Below are 18,732 nucleotides of genomic sequence, written 5' to 3' on the forward strand. Positions count from 1 at the left end.
CCCCCTAAAATAGCTAAAACTAAAAACAAACTAAAAACTACTTCCAAAAATATTCAGCTTTGATATTAATGAGTTTTTTGAGTTCATTGAGAACATGGTTGTTGTTCAATAATAAAATTAATCCTCAAAAATACAACTTGCCTAATAATTCTGCACTCCCTGTAGAGCAAAGCATTCTGGTTTGGTTAGAAAACCCAACAGGAAGCTGATGAAAATAGGAAGTTCTGCATGTAAACATTCTGCTAGGATACAGAGAACAGGGGAAAGAGAAACATGAAAAACATTTATATGGGGGCAAAAATATGTGGTGACTTGTGAACAGGCAAAAAAAATGTCATTATGAAATCACAGACCTCCTTCATCAATTATCCAAATAAATGTAGCAGAGCTGAAATTTCATTTAACAATAATAAAAGTAACATCACTTTTGCACAGAGATATTTTGGACAGTATTTTTCAGCAGTATTTATGAACCAAAACCTTGATTGGGTGTAAAAGGCCCACATTTTCCCATAATACGATTTCTTTCCATGGTTCCACTTCTGTTTTTCGCTTACAAATGCCTTGTGAAAGTGGGTTTTCCTACATACACGTCATAGTGATATCTCAATAAGATGTGCCATATAACAAACCCACTCTACTGTATTAAATCTGCTGTGCTACATTTATACATCTTGCAATATTATTGTCACTGGATCCTTGGGAATTAACAAGGTGTATTCTTATGTATTACAAAATGTTTGTCGCTGTGGTGAATAGCACCTTATACAACAAGTCAATATCGTACTGTAGATGCAAAGAAATACAGCAGAAGATAGCAAACTCCCAGTTGTTGATAACAAAGGCTTGTGCATTCACAATAGGTAATGTTACAGTTTATCTATTCCCTCTCTGTATTGCACCAACAGATTATCTGTCAGATCTTCTGACCAATCATTGGTCACATGGCCAATTACACAAACAGATCTATTGTTATACACACCAACTATTGGTCTGATTGGACAGATATTGGTCAGACAATCTGTTGGAGTAATACAGCTTTAAGTTAAAAAAAAAAATCTCCAATCAGAAATTTAAAACAGATTAGAAAGAAAGGTTATTTATCAGTATCTGGCTTTAATTACAGGTGATGCAATCCCTTTAAGGTGGGACTATTCTACTGTCTTATTTTTATAGGGCACAAGGTCACTTACTCTTTTTTATGTCATACTTTTCTTAAAATCCCTGTTGAGAAGCTCCAGTGGGACCTGAGCGCTGGAGTCCTCATATCCATGGTCTGCAGCTACCCCCTGTGTATAGGGAAAAAGGTGACAATCAGCGCCGGGGAGCCATGAATATGAGGACTCCTGAGTGTGTGCATTACACTGAGCAGGTACCAGTGCACAGGAACCTCTGGATCCCTCCAAAGAGTCCCTCAAGGATTTTAAGAAATCTAAAGCAAACCAAAGTAAGTGACCCTGCGCTGTGATCAGGCGGGATAAGATATTCAGTCAGTGCGGTAAACATGCTCTTCATCCTTTGATATCCTTGTATGAGAGGTACACGGTTACTACAGTTATTCAGGCAAATTTAAACAGGTCCTTCACCCTGCATATTAAAAAAAAAAAAGAAAAAGAATATCAGTAACAAGTCATAGTAAATAAATTGGGTACTTACACTTTGACATATATAGTAAAGCCTGCTAAACTGATCATGAAAACTTAATTGTACTACTAATACCATGAAACTTGGAAATTCTTTACTGGTTATGTGGACTGTATTAGTTTGGTGGTGTGCAGCCTGGATTCATGTCTGCATTACTGTCTGACTACAGCAGTTATTCCTAAAAGATTATTATTTCCAGTGCCTGAACTTAATCTGGGTCATGTATGAAGACTCGTTCACAGTGGCGTACATAGAGAAGTAAGGACCCCATAGCAAGGATCAAGCCAGGCCCCCCCCCCACAAAGGACAGTAGGGTTTCTGCCTAAACCCTTTTCAATGACCCTTGGGCCATTTTTCCACTGCCTCATTTGCTAAAAGTTGTTCCTTTAGAGCAGGGGAGCACAACGTTTCCTGGTTGGGGGCCACATTGCCAGAATGAACCAATGACGAGGGCCGAAATTAAAATTTAAAGGTGTATTAACAACTGAAATACTGTACTTATGGCATATTGAACACACATTATATACCAGTAATGTCTAGTTACACTTCCAGGACTCCCATCTAATGGCAGAAATACATGTAAGCAGCCACAAGACATAGGCATACATGTCTGTTACCAGATGGTTGGGGGCCGCACAGAATGGTATCAAGTGCCGCATGTGGCCCCCCGGGCCGCAGGTTGTGCACCCCTGCTTTAGAGGGTAGAGTCATGACCAAGTTCCAGTACAAGAGGAGATAATCCCAACTAAGACTGGGCCCCCTCTTGCCCTGGGCCCCATAGCATTCGCATGGTCTGCCGCTATGGTAGTTATTCCCCTGCTCGTTCACCACCAGTTTACAAACAAGAAAATGGGAAATTTTGAATTCGTTTCTCACATGAGATCACATTAACTTGTAATGATATAAATGGAGAACATGTTTATATAAAAACCTTCACATATAAGTGATTTCTGCCAAATTGCATTTTCTTAAAGAGATTTTCTAGGGGTGTGATACTGATGGACTATCCTTAGGGTAGGCCATCAATATCTGATCAGTGGGGGAACCAACAATCAGTTGAATGAAGGGGCCACAGTCTACCAAGGTTAGCCACATCCACTTTATTGTGGCTGTACCCGATAATACAGCTTACTCCCATTCACACCAGCATGGGTTGCAGGAAATTCAAGTCATGTGACTTTTTTACAATCTGACAAAACTCATCTACCCTCTATTAGGAAGATATTATCTGGTCTGTTCTGGCCATAGGTGAAATGAATATTATAACACTCATTATTTCATGACAATGACATCTGTCAAGGAACTGGATTTATTAGGCAGCAAGTGAAGTCAGTTTTTGAAGTTGATGTCTAGGAAGCAGGGAAAATGGGAAAGCTGATGGATTACAATGACTTTGATAAGGTGCCAAACTGTGATGGCTAGAACACTGGGTCAGAGGATCTTGAAAATGACAAGTCTTGCGTGGTGTTCATCATATGCAGTGTTTAGTACCTCCCTAAAGTGGTTCAAGGAAGCAAAACTAGTGAACTGGCATCAGGAATGTAGGAGCCCAAAGCTCCTGATGCGTGTAGGGAGGGAAGGCTAGCTCATCCAGTCCCACAGAAGAGCTACTGTAGGACAGACTGCTGAAAAGGTTACTGCTGACTATAGTAGAAAAGTGCCAAAATGCACAGGGCATCACAGCTTTCTGCATATAGCGCTGCATATCTGCAGACTATTCAGAGTGCCCATGCTAACCCCTGTCTACCAATGAAAGTATACTGAAGTATTTGAACACCCTGCGATTTTGCAAGTTCTCCCACTTAGAAATCATGGAGGGGTCTGAAATTCACATTGTATGTGCATTCCCACTCTAAGAGACAGATAAAAAAAAAATGTATTTGTCTTGCACTGCTGAACATAAGTATTTGAACACCTGAGAAAATCAGTGTTAATATTTGGTACAGAAGCCTTTGTTTGCAATTACAGAGGTCAAACGTTTCCTGTAGTTCTTGACCAGGTTTGCACACACTGCAACAGGGATTTTGACCCACTCCTCCACACAGATCTCCTCTAGATCTGTCAGGTTTCGGGGCTGTCGCTGAGCAACACAGAGTTTCACCTCCCTCCAAAGATGTTCTATTGGATTTAGGTCTGGAGACTGGCTAGGCCACTCCAGAACCTTGATATGCTTCTGATGGAGCCACTCCTTGGTAATCCTGGCTGTGTGCTTTGGGTCGTTGTCATGTTGGAAGACCCAGCCACGATCCATCTTCAATGCTCTGACTGAGGGAAGGAGGTTGTTGCTCAAAACCTCACAATAAATGGCCCCATTCATCCTCTCCTTAATACAGTGCAGTCGTCCTGTCCCCTTCGCATAAAAGCACCCCCAAAGCATGATGTTACCATCCCCCATGCTTCACAGTAGGGATGGTGTTCTTCGGATGCAACTAATCCTTCTTTTTCCTCCAAACACGACGAGTGAAGTTGAGACCAAAAAGTTCTACTTTGGTCTTATCTGACCACATGACTTTTTCCCATGCCTCCTCTGGATTATCCAGATGGTCATTGACAAACTTCAGATGGGCCTGGATATGTGATGACTTGAGCAGGGGAACCTTCCGTGCAATTCATGATTTGAAACCATGACGGGGTAGCGTTCTACTGACAGTGACCTTTGAAACTGTGGTCCCAGCTCTCTTCATGTCATTGACCAGGTCCTCTCTTGTAGTTCTGGGCTAATTCCTCACCTTTCTTATCATCAGTAATACCTTGCCCATGGTAGTAGTTGGCATCTGACTGACTGTGGGGTGGACAGGTGTCTTTAAAGAGCTCAGATAGGTGCTACTAAGTTAGATTAATGAGTGGAGTAGAGGTGGACTATTTAAAGGCACAGTAACAGGTCTTTGAGAGCCAGAATTCTTGCTGTTTTTCTTCCAACATGACAACGACCCAAAGCACACAGCCAGGATAACCAAGGAGTGGCTCCGTAAGAAGAAGATCAAGGTTCTGGAGTGGCCTAGCCAGTCTCCAGACCTAAATCCAATAGAACATCTTTGGAGGGAGCTGAAACTCTGTGTTGCTCAGCAACAGCCCCGAAACCTGACAGATCTAGAGGAGATCTGTGGGGAGGAGTGGGCCAAAATCCTGCTGCAGTGTGTGCAAACCTGGTCAAGAACTACAGGAAACGTTTGACCTCTGTAATTGCAAACAAAGGCTTCTGTACCAAATATTAACACTGATTTTCTCATGTGTTCAAATACTTATGTTCAGCAGTGCAAGACAACTAAATTCTTTAAAAATCATACAATGTGATATCCTGAAATATTTATTTTTATTTTGGCTCTCAGAGTGGGAATGCATCTACAATGTGAATTTCAGATCCCTCCATGATTTCTAAGTGGGAAAACTTGCAAAATTGCAGGGTGTTCAAATACTTCTGTTCCTCACTGTAAAATGGACATTTGAGCATTAGAACTGGAACATGGAAAATAGAAATAGATGTTCGGGTCTGATGGATCATGTTTTCATTCACATCATGTAGATGATCAGGTGTGTGTGTCACTTACATAGAGGATATGGCACCAGGATGCACTTTAGGAAGCCTCTTTCACACGGGCGAGATTTCCGCGTGGGTGCAATCAGTGAAGTGAACGCATTGCATCGGCACTGAATCCAGACCCATTCATTTCTATAGGGCTGTGCACATGAGCGGTGATTTTCACGCATTACTTGTGCGTTGCTTGAAAATCGCAGCATGCTCTATATTGTGCTTTTTCTTGACACAGTGCAGGCCCCATAGAAGTGAATGGGGCTGCGTGAAAATCGCAAGCATCCGCAAGCAAGTGCGGATGCGGTGCGATTTTCACGCATGGTTGCTAGGAGATGATCGGGATGGGGACCCGATCATTATTATTTTCCCTTATAACATGGTTATAAGGGAAAATAATAGCATTCTTAATACAGAATGCAAAGTAAATTAGGGATGGAGGGGTTAAAAAAATAATAATTATAATTTAACTCACCTCATCCACTTGTTCGCGCAGCCCGGCTTCTCTTCTGTCTTCTTCTTTGATGACCAGGAGGAAAAGGACCTGTGGTGACGTCACTGTGCTCATCACATGGTCCGTCACATGATCCATCACAACACCTAACCCAAACCCGAACTTCTGTGAAGAAGTCCGGGTTCGGGTCTGGGTACCAAACATGCCGATTTTAATCACGCGCGTGCAAAACACATTAAAACGCTTAGCAGTCGCGCGGAAAAATCATGCATTTTCCTGCGACGCACCCGCATCTTATCCGGCCCTCACACACGACGCCCGTGTTAAAGAGGCCTAAGACAAGTGGTAGAGGCAGTTTGATGCTATGGGCAATACTCTGCTGTCAAACTTTGGGTTCTGGCATTCATGTGGATGTAACTTTGACATGTACCACCTACCTAAACATTGTTCCAGACAAACCTGTTGGAAACAGTGCTCTGCTACACTGCAAAAATTGTTTAGAAATGGTGTGAGGAACGTGACAAAGAGTTGAAGGTGTTGACCCGGACTCCAGATTCCCTAAATCTCAATCTGATCAAGTATCTGTGTGATGTGGTGGAAAAAAACAAGTCTGATTCTTGGAGGTCCCTCCTCACAACTTCAGATCCACAGCTAACATCTTGGTGCCAGATACAACAGATCATCTCAGAGGTCTTGTGGAGGTTAGATCAGTTTTGGAGGCAAGAACGAGGCCTACACTGCTTTGTGGGACCAAAATGCGAACCACTGTGATATGACATCACTTGACTTCAGATGCAAAGAAACATTCCACTGCTGAAGTCATTATGCCCTAACCTTCGCTGTACATGAAATCCAATATACTTGTATTGTGTAGAAATTATAATGTAACCTAAACCTACCCCACAGCATGAAGAACATTTGCAGTCTCCACAAAAAGTCCCAATAAGACCATTGATTGCTTGAATGGCACAGAGAACCGCCTGAACTGCGCTCATTATCATTAGCAAGCTGAACAGTGTCAGGTTCCATGGGATTATGTCCTTAGGTGCTTGACATGTACTCCATATATCAGGGTGCCCTAGGTAATTTCTGTAAAACAAGATTAAATCACTTAAAGACTGAAAAAGGGGTTGTCACACTGATACAATCTCTTTAAAGGGCATCTGTCAGCAGATTTCTACCTATGAAATTGGCTGACCTGTTGCACGTGCGCTTGGCAGCTGAAGGCATTTATGTTGGCCCCATCTTCATATGTGCCTGCATTGCTGATAAAGATTATGATTTAATATATGCAAATGAGCCTCTAGGAGCAACTGGGATGTTGCCTTTACAACTAGAGGCTCTGGTCTCTCTGCAACTACTGCTCCCTCTGCACTTTGGTTGACAGGGCCAGGTATGATAATGTTTTCACTGCCTGGCCCTGTGTCAATTAAACTAGAGAGGACAGGGCAGTTTGCAGAGAGAGCAGATCCTCTAGGTGTAATGGTAACGCCCCCGTTGCTCCTAGAGGCTCATTTATATATATTAAAACTTCATTTTTCTCAGCAACGCAGACACATATGAACCTGGGACCAACACAGATGCCTTCAGCAGCCAAGTGCACATCTAACAGGTCAGCCAGTTTCATAGGTACAAAACTGCTGACAGATGCCCTTTAACAAAATTATTGGCAAAATAAGGTGACTGAAGGAGGTATGATGACTGCCTGTACAGTTCACAGCCAAACAGTACACACATACAACTGTATATTTATATTATCGTATAGTAGCTGAACGGCTGCACCATGACTGGTTTCAGAGTCATGGTGACGGTAACCGCACCTGCAGAATCACTATGGCCATACATTGGTTTAATCAAACGTTTTAGAGTAAAAGGAGCATGTTTCTGGTATACTTTCAGTTTATGAATTTTTGTTCCTTCAGAGCAAATCGCTAGACTATGTGTCACAATGGTTCAATTGTCCCACTAGCAAAGCTGCAGGGTAAAGCACAAGGGTTAGATGAGGGAAAGAAGAAAAGTCCAAGCCTTTAGAATTATTGAAAATGTGACAGGTGTTTAATGTTTGCCTCCAATACAATAAGTATTCTTAGGCTGCCTTCACATCAGAGCTTATTATTGTCCGTTCTTCTGCTCCAGAAGAGGAGAAATAACAGAAGTGACGGATTCAGCAATAACTGACATGAACAGAACTCAATACTTTTCTTTTATATTTATGTCTATGGAGTTTATGAGGGCTAATTTTTTGGGGGGACAATCTGTAGTTTTTATTGATACAATTTTGCAGTGTGCATGACTTTTTGATCACATTTTATTCCATTTTTTTGGAGATGAAGTGACACAAAAAATTACAAATCATTTTGTTTGTTTTTTCGATTATGCTGTTCACTGGACGGGATAAGAAGGGGCGTTTTGGGATGTGGAAATGACTATAATGTGATCCATTTGGTTTCTGTTCTGGAGAACATTTTTTTAACAGATTAAAAAGTCATGTATGCATTCTATTTTTGACAATTTTTGTAATGGAAGCTCCTTTTGGGGAAAGAAAACTTACAGATGTGAAAGAAGCCTTACTGATCTAGAGTCATAGACAGCAGATTAAAACTACTTAGCCTACATTCACATCTCCGGTTTGAATTCTGGCAGGATGTTCTGGCAGAGAACATCCTACGGGAGTTCTCTAGATCTGGCGCCGCCTGATACGGACGGAATGTCTGCTGGCCCCATTTTAAACCCTCCGGCCCCTCTGACATGAGCATCGGAGCATTTAATGCTCCGATGCTCTCCCTTGCCCTGTGCCATTTTACAGGCTAGTGCAGCGCTAAAGTCTGCCCATCAGTGCTGGTGACATCACTGGGCTCAATGCTAGGCAGAAGCCTCCGCTTAGCAGTCCCCATGGACAGCCTGGTACATCACCGGATCTCCAAATGCCAAAAGCCTTTGCCCATGCTCCGATGCTCATATCAGGGAGGCTGTATGGGTGAAAATGGGGAAATGTTTGGGTTCAGCTCTGAACCCAAGTATAATGGGGTCCGGTGAAGATCTGTACGCATTCCAGCAGACAAGCGGAGAACAGGCCGGACACAAACAGCTGCATGCTGCGGTTTGTGTCCGACCGATTCTCCGCTCGTCTTCCGGAACGGCCATGCCGGAGCTTCGTACCAAAGGGGTGAAAGTAGCCTTAAATGCTAGAGAAGTATACATTTTTATTATGATCGCTACAGTATTTCCTGTGTACTGTGGTGATATTCAAGAATAGCTGAGAAAACAAATGGATGCTGCTCCAGACATGTACTTATTTAGGATTTATTACCTGAACCTTTGTACTTACCCCCCATTAAAAGCATATGTCCAGTTTCCAGAACCTATATCACACTTTGGACCGTTATGTATTCCAACTATAGAGATGATAAAGCTGTAGCCAGCTCCAACAAACCCAATGGCAGCAAATAGTATAGAAGAAAACATCTGGAAAAGCAATAATCGTAAGAAACAATAAAGCATCATGTCCTTATCCTTCAGATAATTGTACATACATGGAAGACTATTCTGAAAACGCCATCCCTAATCTAGTTCAGGTTCTTATGTGACTTTCAATTGCCACACATCTTGTATACTGTGCTTTTTCTTTGAAAACACCTTCCCTCTAGAACAGTGGTCAGCAACCCGCGGCTCCGGAGCCGCATGCGGCTCTTTTGAACCTTTGCCGCGGCTCCGGCATGGGCATGAGCAGTGTGTGTGCGGCGGCGGCGGCGGGGCAGGCACTGTGCGGCGGCGGCTGGGCAGGCACTGAGATGAGTGCTTCCATTGTGGAAGCGAAGCGCTCATCTCCATAGTGATCTGTTTGTATCGCCGTCCTCAGGACAGCGATACAAACAGAAGGCTGTGCGGATGAGCAGGGCAGGGAGGTGTGTCCCTTTCCTGTTCCTCTGATAGGCTGCCACCACTACTAGGCCGGCAGCCTATCAGAGGCCGGCGTAGGCGGCGCGATGACTTCATCGCGCCACCTGAGCCGTACAGCGCTGGAGTCGGGACACAGGCCGGAAGAGGCCTGCATCGCATCACTCCAAAGAGGTAAGTATAAGTGTTAATTTTTTTTTTTTTTAACTGGCAGTCTGGCACATAATGGTATTATACTGGCACATGACTGGGGAATTTGGGGGGGGGGCCCTGGAATTACTGGCACATGATTGGAGGGGGGTCTGGTATTACTACTGGCACATGATTGGGAGGGGTCTGGTATTACTACTGGCACATGATTGGGAGGGTCTGGTATTACTACTGGCACATGATTGGAGGGGGTCTGGTATTACTACTGGCACATGATTGGGGAGGTCTGGTATTACTGGCACAAGATTGGAGGGGGGTCTGGTATTACTGGCACATGATTGGAGGGGGGTCTGGTATTACTGGCACATGATTGGAGGGGGGTCTGGTATTACTGGCACATGATTGGAGGGGGGTCTGGTATTACTGGCACATGATTGGAGGGGGGTCTGGTATTACTGGCACATGATTGGAGGGGGGTTTGGTATTACTGGCACATGATTGGAGGGGGGTTTGGTATTACTGGCACATGATTGGAGGGGGGTCTGGTATTACTGGCACATGATTGGAGGGGGGTCTGGTATTACTGGCACATGATTGGAGGGGGGTTTGGTATTACTGGCACATGATTGGAGGGGGGTTTGGTATTACTGGCACATGATTGGAGGGGGGTCTGGTATTACTGACACATAATTGGAGGGGGGTCTGGTATTACTGGCACATGATTGGGGGGGTCTGGTATTACTGGCATATGATTGGAGGGGGGTCTGGTATTACTGGCACATGATTGGAGGGGGGTCTGGTATTACTGGCACATGATTGGAGGGGGGTTTGTTATTACTGGCACATGATTGGTGGGGGGTCTGGTATTACTGGCACATGATTGTAGGGGGGTCTGGTATTACTGGCACATGATTGGAGGGGGGTTTGGTATTACTGGCACATGATTGGTGGGGGGTCTGGTATTACTGGCACATGATTGGAGGGGGGTCTGGTATTACTGGCACATGATTGGAGAGGGGTCTGGTATTACTGGCACATGATTGGAGGGGGGTCTGGTATTACTGGCACATGATTGGTGGGGGGTCTGGTATTACTGGCACATGATGGGGGGGGGGTCTGGTATTACTGGCACATGATTGGAGGGGGGTCTGGTATTACTGGCACATGATTGGAGGGGGGTCTGGTATTACTGGCACATGATTGGAGGGGGGTTTGGTATTACTGGCACATGATTGGAGGGGGGTCTGGTATTACTGGCACATGATTGGAGGGGGGTCTGGTATTACTGGCACATGATTGGAGGGGGGTCTGGTATTACTGGCACATGATTGGAGGGGGGTCTGGTATTACTGGCACATGATTGGGGGGGGGTCTGGTATTACTGGCACATGATTGGAGGGGGGTCTGGTATTACTGGCACATGATTGGAGGGGGGTCTGGTATTACTGGCACATGATTGGAGGGGGGTCTGGTATTACTGGCACATGATTGGGGGGGTCTGGTATTACTGGCACATGATTGGAGGGGGGTCTGGTAAAGGTAAATTAAATATTTTAATTAGCTATTAATTTGCAAAAATATATTTTACATTGTTAAGTGAAAAAGTCCTTTTTTTCTTCAGATTGACAGCTGACTGCACGATCCTGTATATAGCATTAAGGTAAGAAACAATATATGCAGTGTTATATTTGTTTTAAATGTCGCAATGGTTTTGCGGCTCCCAGTTTTTTTTTTCCTTCGGAAACGGGTCCAAGTGGCTCTTTATGTCTTAAAGGTTGCAGACCCCTGCTCTAGAAGATTGTAACAGTAATTTTATATGGCTGTTCAGGAGTGTAACAAGGAAAGGCTGGGTCCATAGCAAACATATGACCCCCCCTCCCTTGAGCATGAACATTACACACTAAAATAAACACTGTTATGTGCATGAGGCCTAAATCTGTTAAAGAGTTTTCTGGTTGCACACAAAAAGAAAAGAAACATCAGCATTCAATATTACTGCATTTTTTAGGTCAGATGATGATGTTCTGACTACATTCTGACTCCTCCAGTGTAAATGCCTTGTGTTTACATCCCGGCGCAAAGCTCATGGGCAGGGGCGTAGCTAAAGGCTTATGGGCAGGGGCGTAGCTAAAGGCTCATGGGCAGGGGCGTAGCTAAAGGCTCATGGGCAGGGACGTAGCTAAAGGCTCATGGGCAGGGGCGTAGCTAAAGGCTCATGGGCAGGGGCGTAGCTAAAGCCTCATGCGCAGGGGCGTAGCTAAAGGCTCATGGGCAGGGGCGTAGCTAAAGGCTCATGGGCAGGGGTGTAGCTAAAGGCTCATGGGCAGGGGCGTAGCTAAAGGCTCATGGGCAGGGGCGTAGCTAAAGGCTCATAGGCAGGGGCGTAGCTAAAGCCTCATGCGCAGGGGCATAGCTAAAGGCTCATGGGCAGGGGCATAGCTAAAGGCTCATGGGCAGGGGAATAGCTAAAGGCTTATGGGCAGGGGCGTAGCTACAGGCTCATGGGCCCTGGTGCAAGAGTTCAGCATGGGCCTCCCTTCCCTCAGTGCTTTGTGGCCAGGGTCAGGGAAGCACATAGCTTTTGTGCTGCCTGAAGTAAAAATTGAAACAGCACCCCCATGCCAAATTCTTGACCTTACCCCTTCCCTCTAGCCAAAGGTGTAACTTGACCAGCATGCACTTTCTGTAATACTGGTGTCTTCTTATGTGGCACAAGGGTCTTTGGGCCCCTTCAGGCTCCTGGGCCCAGTAGCGACTGCTACCTCTGCACCCCCTATAGATACGCCCTGCTCATGGGGAGTGTCTGTAGCATCAGGTCTCTGCCTCTCCTTCCCCTCCCAGCTCAAACATCTTAGTTACAAGCCTGCTTGAAGCCCTGCTGGAAAAACTCTAGGCAGGGTCCAGGGAAATGAGCAGAACACCATCGTCAGACGCAAGATAATTAATATTGTGTTGACAGGGCAAAGCTTTACAAGCCTTGCCACTCCTTAAATGTGATGGCATTGGGATAGGGAAACAATACAGAAGAAAATGCCACATGACCATGATAGCATGCTGGAAAACTGGGCATTACAGATAAACAATCATTAATAAGTGATAATGTGTTGTTTTCTGTCAATTGATGCTGAAAATTGCAAAACCAGAATACCCCTTTAACCACTTAAGGACCACAGGTTTATACCCCCCTAAAGACCAGGCCCTTTTTTACAAATCGGCACTACACTACTTTCACAGTTTATTGCTCGGTCATGCAACTTACCACCCAAATGAATTTTACCTCCTTTTCTTCTCACTAATAGAGCTTTCATTTGGTGGTATTTCATTGCTGCTGACATTTTTACTTTTTTTGTTATTAATCGAAATTTAACGATTTTTTTGCAAAAAAATGACATTTTTCACTTTCAGTTGTAAAATTTTGCAAAAAAAACGAGATCCATATAGAAATTTTGCTCTAAATTTATAGTTCAACATGTCTTTGATAAAAAAAAAATGTTTGGGTAAAAAAAAAATGGTTTGGGTAAAAGTTATAGCGTTTACAAACTATGGTACAAAAATGTGAATTTCCGCTTTTTGAAGCAGCTCTGACTTTCTGAGCACCTGTCATGTTTCCTGAGGTTCTACAATGGCCAGACAGTACAAACACCCCACAAATGACCCCATTTCGGAAAGTACACACCCTAAGGTATTCGCTGATGGGCATAGTGAGTTCATAGAACTTTTTATTTTTTGTCACAAGTTAGCGGAAAATGATGATTTTTTTTTTCTTACAAAGTCTCATATTCCACTAACTTGTGACAAAAAATAAAAACTTCTATGAACTCACTATGCCCATCACGAAATACCTTGGGGTCTCTTCTTTCCAAAATGGGGTCACTTGTGGGGTAGTTATACTGCCCTGGCATTCTAGGGGCCCAAATGTGTGGTAAGGAGTTTGAAATCAAATTCTGTAAAAAATGACCAGTGAAATCCGAAAGGTGCTCTTTGGAATGTGGGCCCCTTTGCCCACCTAGGCTGCAAAAAAGTGTCACACATCTGGTATCTCCGTACTCAGGAGAAGTTGAGGAATGTGTTTTGGGGTGTCATTTTACATATACCCATGCTGGGTGAGATAAATATCTTGGTCAAATGCCAACTTTGTATAAAAAAATGGGAAAAGTTGTCTTTTGCCAAGATATTTCTCTCACCCAGCATGGGTATATGTAAAATGACACCCCAAAACACATTCCCCACCTTCTCCTGAGTACGGCAATACCAGATGTGTGACACTTTTTTGCAGCCTAGGTGGGCAAAGGGGCCCATATTCCAAAGAGCACCTTTCGGATTTCACAGGTCATTTTTTACAGAATTTGATTTCAAACTCCTTACCACACATTCGGGCCCCTAGAATGCCAGGGCAGTATAACTACCCCACAAGTGACCCCATTTTGGAAAGAAGACACCCCAAGGTATTCCGTGAGGGGCATGGCAAGTTCCTAGAATTTTTTATTTTTTGTCACAAGTTAGTGGAAAATGATGATTTTTTTTTTGATTTTTTTTTCATACAAAGTCTCATATTCCACTAACTTGTGACAAAAAATAAAAACTTCCATGAACTCACTATGCCCATCAGCGAATACCTTGGGGTCTCTTCTTTCCAAAATGGGGTCACTTGTGGGGTAGTTATACTGCCCTGGCATTCTAGGGGCCCGAATGTGTGGTAAGGAGTTTGAAATCAAATTCTGTAAAAAATGACCTGTGAAATCTGAAAGGTGCTCTTTGGAATATGGGCCCCTTTGCCCACCTAGGCTGCAAAAAAGTGTCACACATCTGGTATCTCTGTATTCAGGAGAAGTTGAGGAATGTGTTTTGGGGTGTCTTTTTACATATACCCATGCTGGGTGAGATAAATATCTTGGTCAAATGCCAACTTTGTATAAAAAAATGGGAAAAGTTGTCTTTTGCCAAGATATTTCTCTCACCCAGCAGGGGTATATGTAAAATGACACCCCAAAACACATTCCCCACCTTCTCCTGAGTACGGGGATACCAGATGTGTGACACTTTTTTTGCAGCCTAGGTGGGCAAAGGGGCCCATATTCCAAAGAGCACCTTTCGGATTTCACAGGTCATTTTTTACAGAATTTGATTTCAAACTCCTTACCACACATTTGGGCCCCTAGAATGCCAGGGCAGTATAACTACCCCACAAGTGACCCCATTTTGGAAAGAAGAGACCCCAAGGTATTCGCTGATGGGCATAGTGAGTTCATGGAAGTTTTTATTTTTTGTCACAAGTTAGTGGAATATGAGACTTTGTATGAAAAAAAAAAAAAAAAAATCAGCATTTTCCACTAACTTGTGACAAAAAATAAAAAATTCTAGGAACTTGCCATGCCCCTCACGGAATACCTTGGGGTGTCTTCTTTCCAAAATGGGGTCACTTGTGGGGTAGTTATACTGCCCTGGCATTTTCCAGGGGCCCTAATGTGTGGTAAGTAGGTAAATGACCTGTGAAATCCTAAAGGTGCTCTTTGGAATATGGGCCCCTTTGCCCACCTAGGCTGCAAAAAAGTGTCACACATGTGGTATCGCCGTATTCAGGAGAAGTTGGGGAATGTGTTTTGGGGTGTCATTTTACATATACCCTTGCTGGGTGAGAGAAATATCTTGGCAAAAGACAACTTTTCCCATTTTTCTATACAAAGTTGGCATTTGACCAAGATATTTCTCTCACCCAGCATTGGTATATGTAAAATGACACCGCAAAACACATTCCCCAACTTCTCCTGAGTACGGCGATACCAGATGTGTGACACTTTTTTGCAGCCTAGATGCGCAAAGGTGCCCAAATTCCTTTTAGGAGGGCATTTTTAGACATTTGGATACCAGACTTCTTCTCACGCTTTGGGGCCCCTAGAATGCCAGGGCAGTATAAATACCCCACATGTGACCCCATTTTGGAAAGAAGACACCCCAAGGTATTCAATGAGGGGCATGGCGAGTTCATAGAAATTTTTTTTTTTTGGCACAAGTTAGCGGAAATTGATATTTTTAATTTTTTTCTCACAAAGTCTCCCGTTCCGCTAACTTGGGACAAAAATTTCAATCTTTCATGGACTCAATATGCCCCTCACGGAATACCTGGGGGTGTCTTCTTTCCGAAATGGGGTCACATGTGGGGTATTTATACTGCCCTGGCATTCTAGGGGCCCTAAAGCGTGAGAAGAAGTCTGGAATATAAATGTCTAAAAAATTTTACGCATTTGGTTTCCGTGAGGGGTATGGTGAGTTCATGTGAGATTTTATTTTTTGACACAAGTTAGTGGAATATGAGACTTTGTAAGAAAAAAATAATAATAATTCCGCTAACTTGGGCCAAAAAAATGTCTGAATGGAGCCTTACAGAGGGGTGATCAATGACAGGGGGGTGATCAATGACAGGGGGGTGATCAATGACAGGGGGGTTGATCAATGACAGAGGGGGTGATCAATGACAGGGGGGTGATCAGGGAGTCTATATGGGGTGATAACCACAGTCATTGATCATGCCCGTGTAAGGCTTCATTCAGACCTCCGTATGCGTTTTGCGGATCCGATCCATCTATCAGTGCATCCGTAAAAATCATGCGGACATCTGAATGGAGCTTTACAGGGGGGTAATCAATGACAGGGGGGTGATCAGGGAGTCTATATGGGGTGATCACCACAGTCATTGATCATGCCCCTGTAAGGCTTCATTCAGACGTCCGGATGCGTTTTGCGGATCCGATCCATCTATCAGTGGATCCGTAAAAATCATGCGGACATCTGAATGGAGCTTTACAGGGGGGTGATCAATGACAGGGGTGTAATCAATGACAGGGGGGTGATCAGGGAGTCTATATGGGGTGATCACCACATTCATTGATCACGCCCCTGTAAGGCTTCATTCAGACGTCCGGATGCGTTTTGCGGATCCGATCCATCTATCAGTGGATCCGTAAAAATCATGCGGACATCTGAATGGAGCTTTACAGGGGGGTGATCAATGACAGGGGTGTAATCAATGACAGGGGGGTGATCAGGGAGTCTATATGGGGTGATAACCACAGTCATTGATCACGCCCCTGTAAGGCTTCATTCAGACGTCCGGATGCGTTTTGCGGATCCGATCCATCTATCAGTGCATCCGTAAAAATCATGCGGACATCTGAATGGAGCTTTACAGGGGGGTAATCAATGACAGGGGGGTGATCACCACAGTCATTGATCATGCCCCTGTAAGGCTTCATTCAGACGTCCGGATGCGTTTTGCGGATCCGATCCATCTATCAGTGCATCCGTAAAAATCATGCGGACATCTGAATGGAGCTTTACAGGGGGGTAATCAATGACAGGGGGGTGATCACCACAGTCATTGATCATGCCCCTGTAAGGCTTCATTCAGACGTCCGGATGCGTTTTGCGGATCCGATCCATCTATCAGTGGATCCGTAAAAATCATGCGGACGTCTGAATGGAGCTTTACAGGGGGGTGATCAATGACAGGGGTGTAATCAATGACAGGGGGGTGATCAGGGAGTCTATATGGGGTGATCACCACAGTCATTGATCACGCCCCTGTAAGGCTTCATTCAGACGTCCGGATGCGTTTTGCGGATCGGATCCATCTATCAGTGGATCCGTAAAAATCATGCGGACGTCTGAATGGAGCTTTACAGGGGGGTAATCAATGACAGGGGGGTAATCAATGGCAGGGGGGTGATCAGGGAGTCTATATGGGGTGATCAGGGGTGATCAGGGGCTAATAAGGGGTTAATAAGTGACGGGGGGGGGGGGTGTAGTGTAGTGTAGTGGTGCTTGGTGCTACTTTACTGAGCTACCTGTGTCCTCTGGTGGTCGATCCAAACAAAGGGGACCACCAGAGGACCAGGTAGCAGGTTTATTAGACGCTGTTATCAAAACAGCGTCTAATATACCTGTTAGGGATTAAAAAAAACACATCTCCAGCCTGCCAGCGAACGATCGCCGCTGGCAGGCTGGAGATCAACTCTCTTACCTTCCGTTCCGTTCACAGGAAATCTCGGCTCACGCGAGATGACGCCTATTGGCGTTAGCGTAGCCTGGGGGAGCCGCCGCAATGACGCCTTTCGGCGTTAGCGTGGCGGCAAGCGGTTAATGAAGTTTTACAGCCAGCATAACTGTAGGGATCAGCAACTTCTGGCACTCCAGCTGTTCTGAAACTACAACTCCCAGAATCTTCCTTTCACTTCTGTGGTACTTACAAGAACAGCTGAGTAAGTGTGCATGCTGGAAGTTGTAGTTTTACAGCAGCTGGAGTGCCGAAGGTTGCTGATCCCTGCTGTAGGGAATGTGATAAGTTACACAAAATTGACCATTATTCACCTGGTAAATCTTCCCATTGCCAACACTCTGGTAGTCCCTTCCCTATCTTCATTTACTTTGCTGCAGCAATGATGTACTATAAATTCTCAAGCCCACCAAGGCTAGTGATTGGCTGCAGCGGTTACTTGAATGTATGTGACATCATCACTGCAGGACAAGTAAAGAAAGATTGGCAGGGACCACTGGCGCATAGGCACAGTAGCATTGGGGGATTTAACAATTTAACTCGTGAGTAATTTTTTTAATGTTTTTTTTTGTTTTGCTTTTAAAATATCAGATTCCTACTTTTATGCTTATTTTTTTCACTCTCAGACAACCCTTTTAATTTTTTTCTGGGCCATCTAATATTATATATTATTTATATACTACATACAGTACCATACATAATATATACAATAAGATGTACAAGAAGTACTTAAAGGGGTTGGCCACCATTTGCGGGGGTCGGGTGTTGGTAAACCCCACCTCCTGGGCAGACCTGCAAAGGGAAGCATACACACCTGAACATACATCTGAATAGGGTTGTTTTCACATCTAGCACATGGATTTCTACAAGCCCCGTTCAGACGAATAGGACAGGTGCAGAAATTTCTTTACCAGATTTGCTGTGTATAAATTTACCCTTTCAGTTTCGGATCATGTACACGATTGTATTGTATTTTCTTCCCGTGTCCATTCGGGTTTTTTGCGGACT

General features: G+C 44.2%; 1 protein-coding gene across 1 annotated transcript in view; it reads right to left on the reverse strand.

Annotated features, from left to right (window-relative positions):
- Positions 1 to 952: 952 nt before the first annotated feature.
- Positions 953 to 18,732, reverse strand: part of TM4SF4 (transmembrane 4 L six family member 4) — a 29,594-nt gene continuing 11,814 nt past the window's right edge. Inside the window, exons 3-5 of the mRNA XM_040428025.1 lie at positions 8,956 to 9,092; positions 6,527 to 6,716; positions 953 to 1,587 (exon numbers count right to left, since the gene is read on the reverse strand). Of these exons, the coding sequence (XP_040283959.1) occupies positions 1,570 to 1,587; positions 6,527 to 6,716; positions 8,956 to 9,092 (345 nt within the window). The 3' untranslated portion in view covers positions 953 to 1,569. The remainder of the gene's footprint in view (positions 1,588 to 6,526; positions 6,717 to 8,955; positions 9,093 to 18,732) is intronic.

Source organism: Bufo bufo, chromosome 4 (assembly GCF_905171765.1).
Source record: "Bufo bufo chromosome 4, aBufBuf1.1, whole genome shotgun sequence".
Lineage (NCBI taxonomy): Eukaryota > Metazoa > Chordata > Amphibia > Anura > Bufonidae > Bufo > Bufo bufo.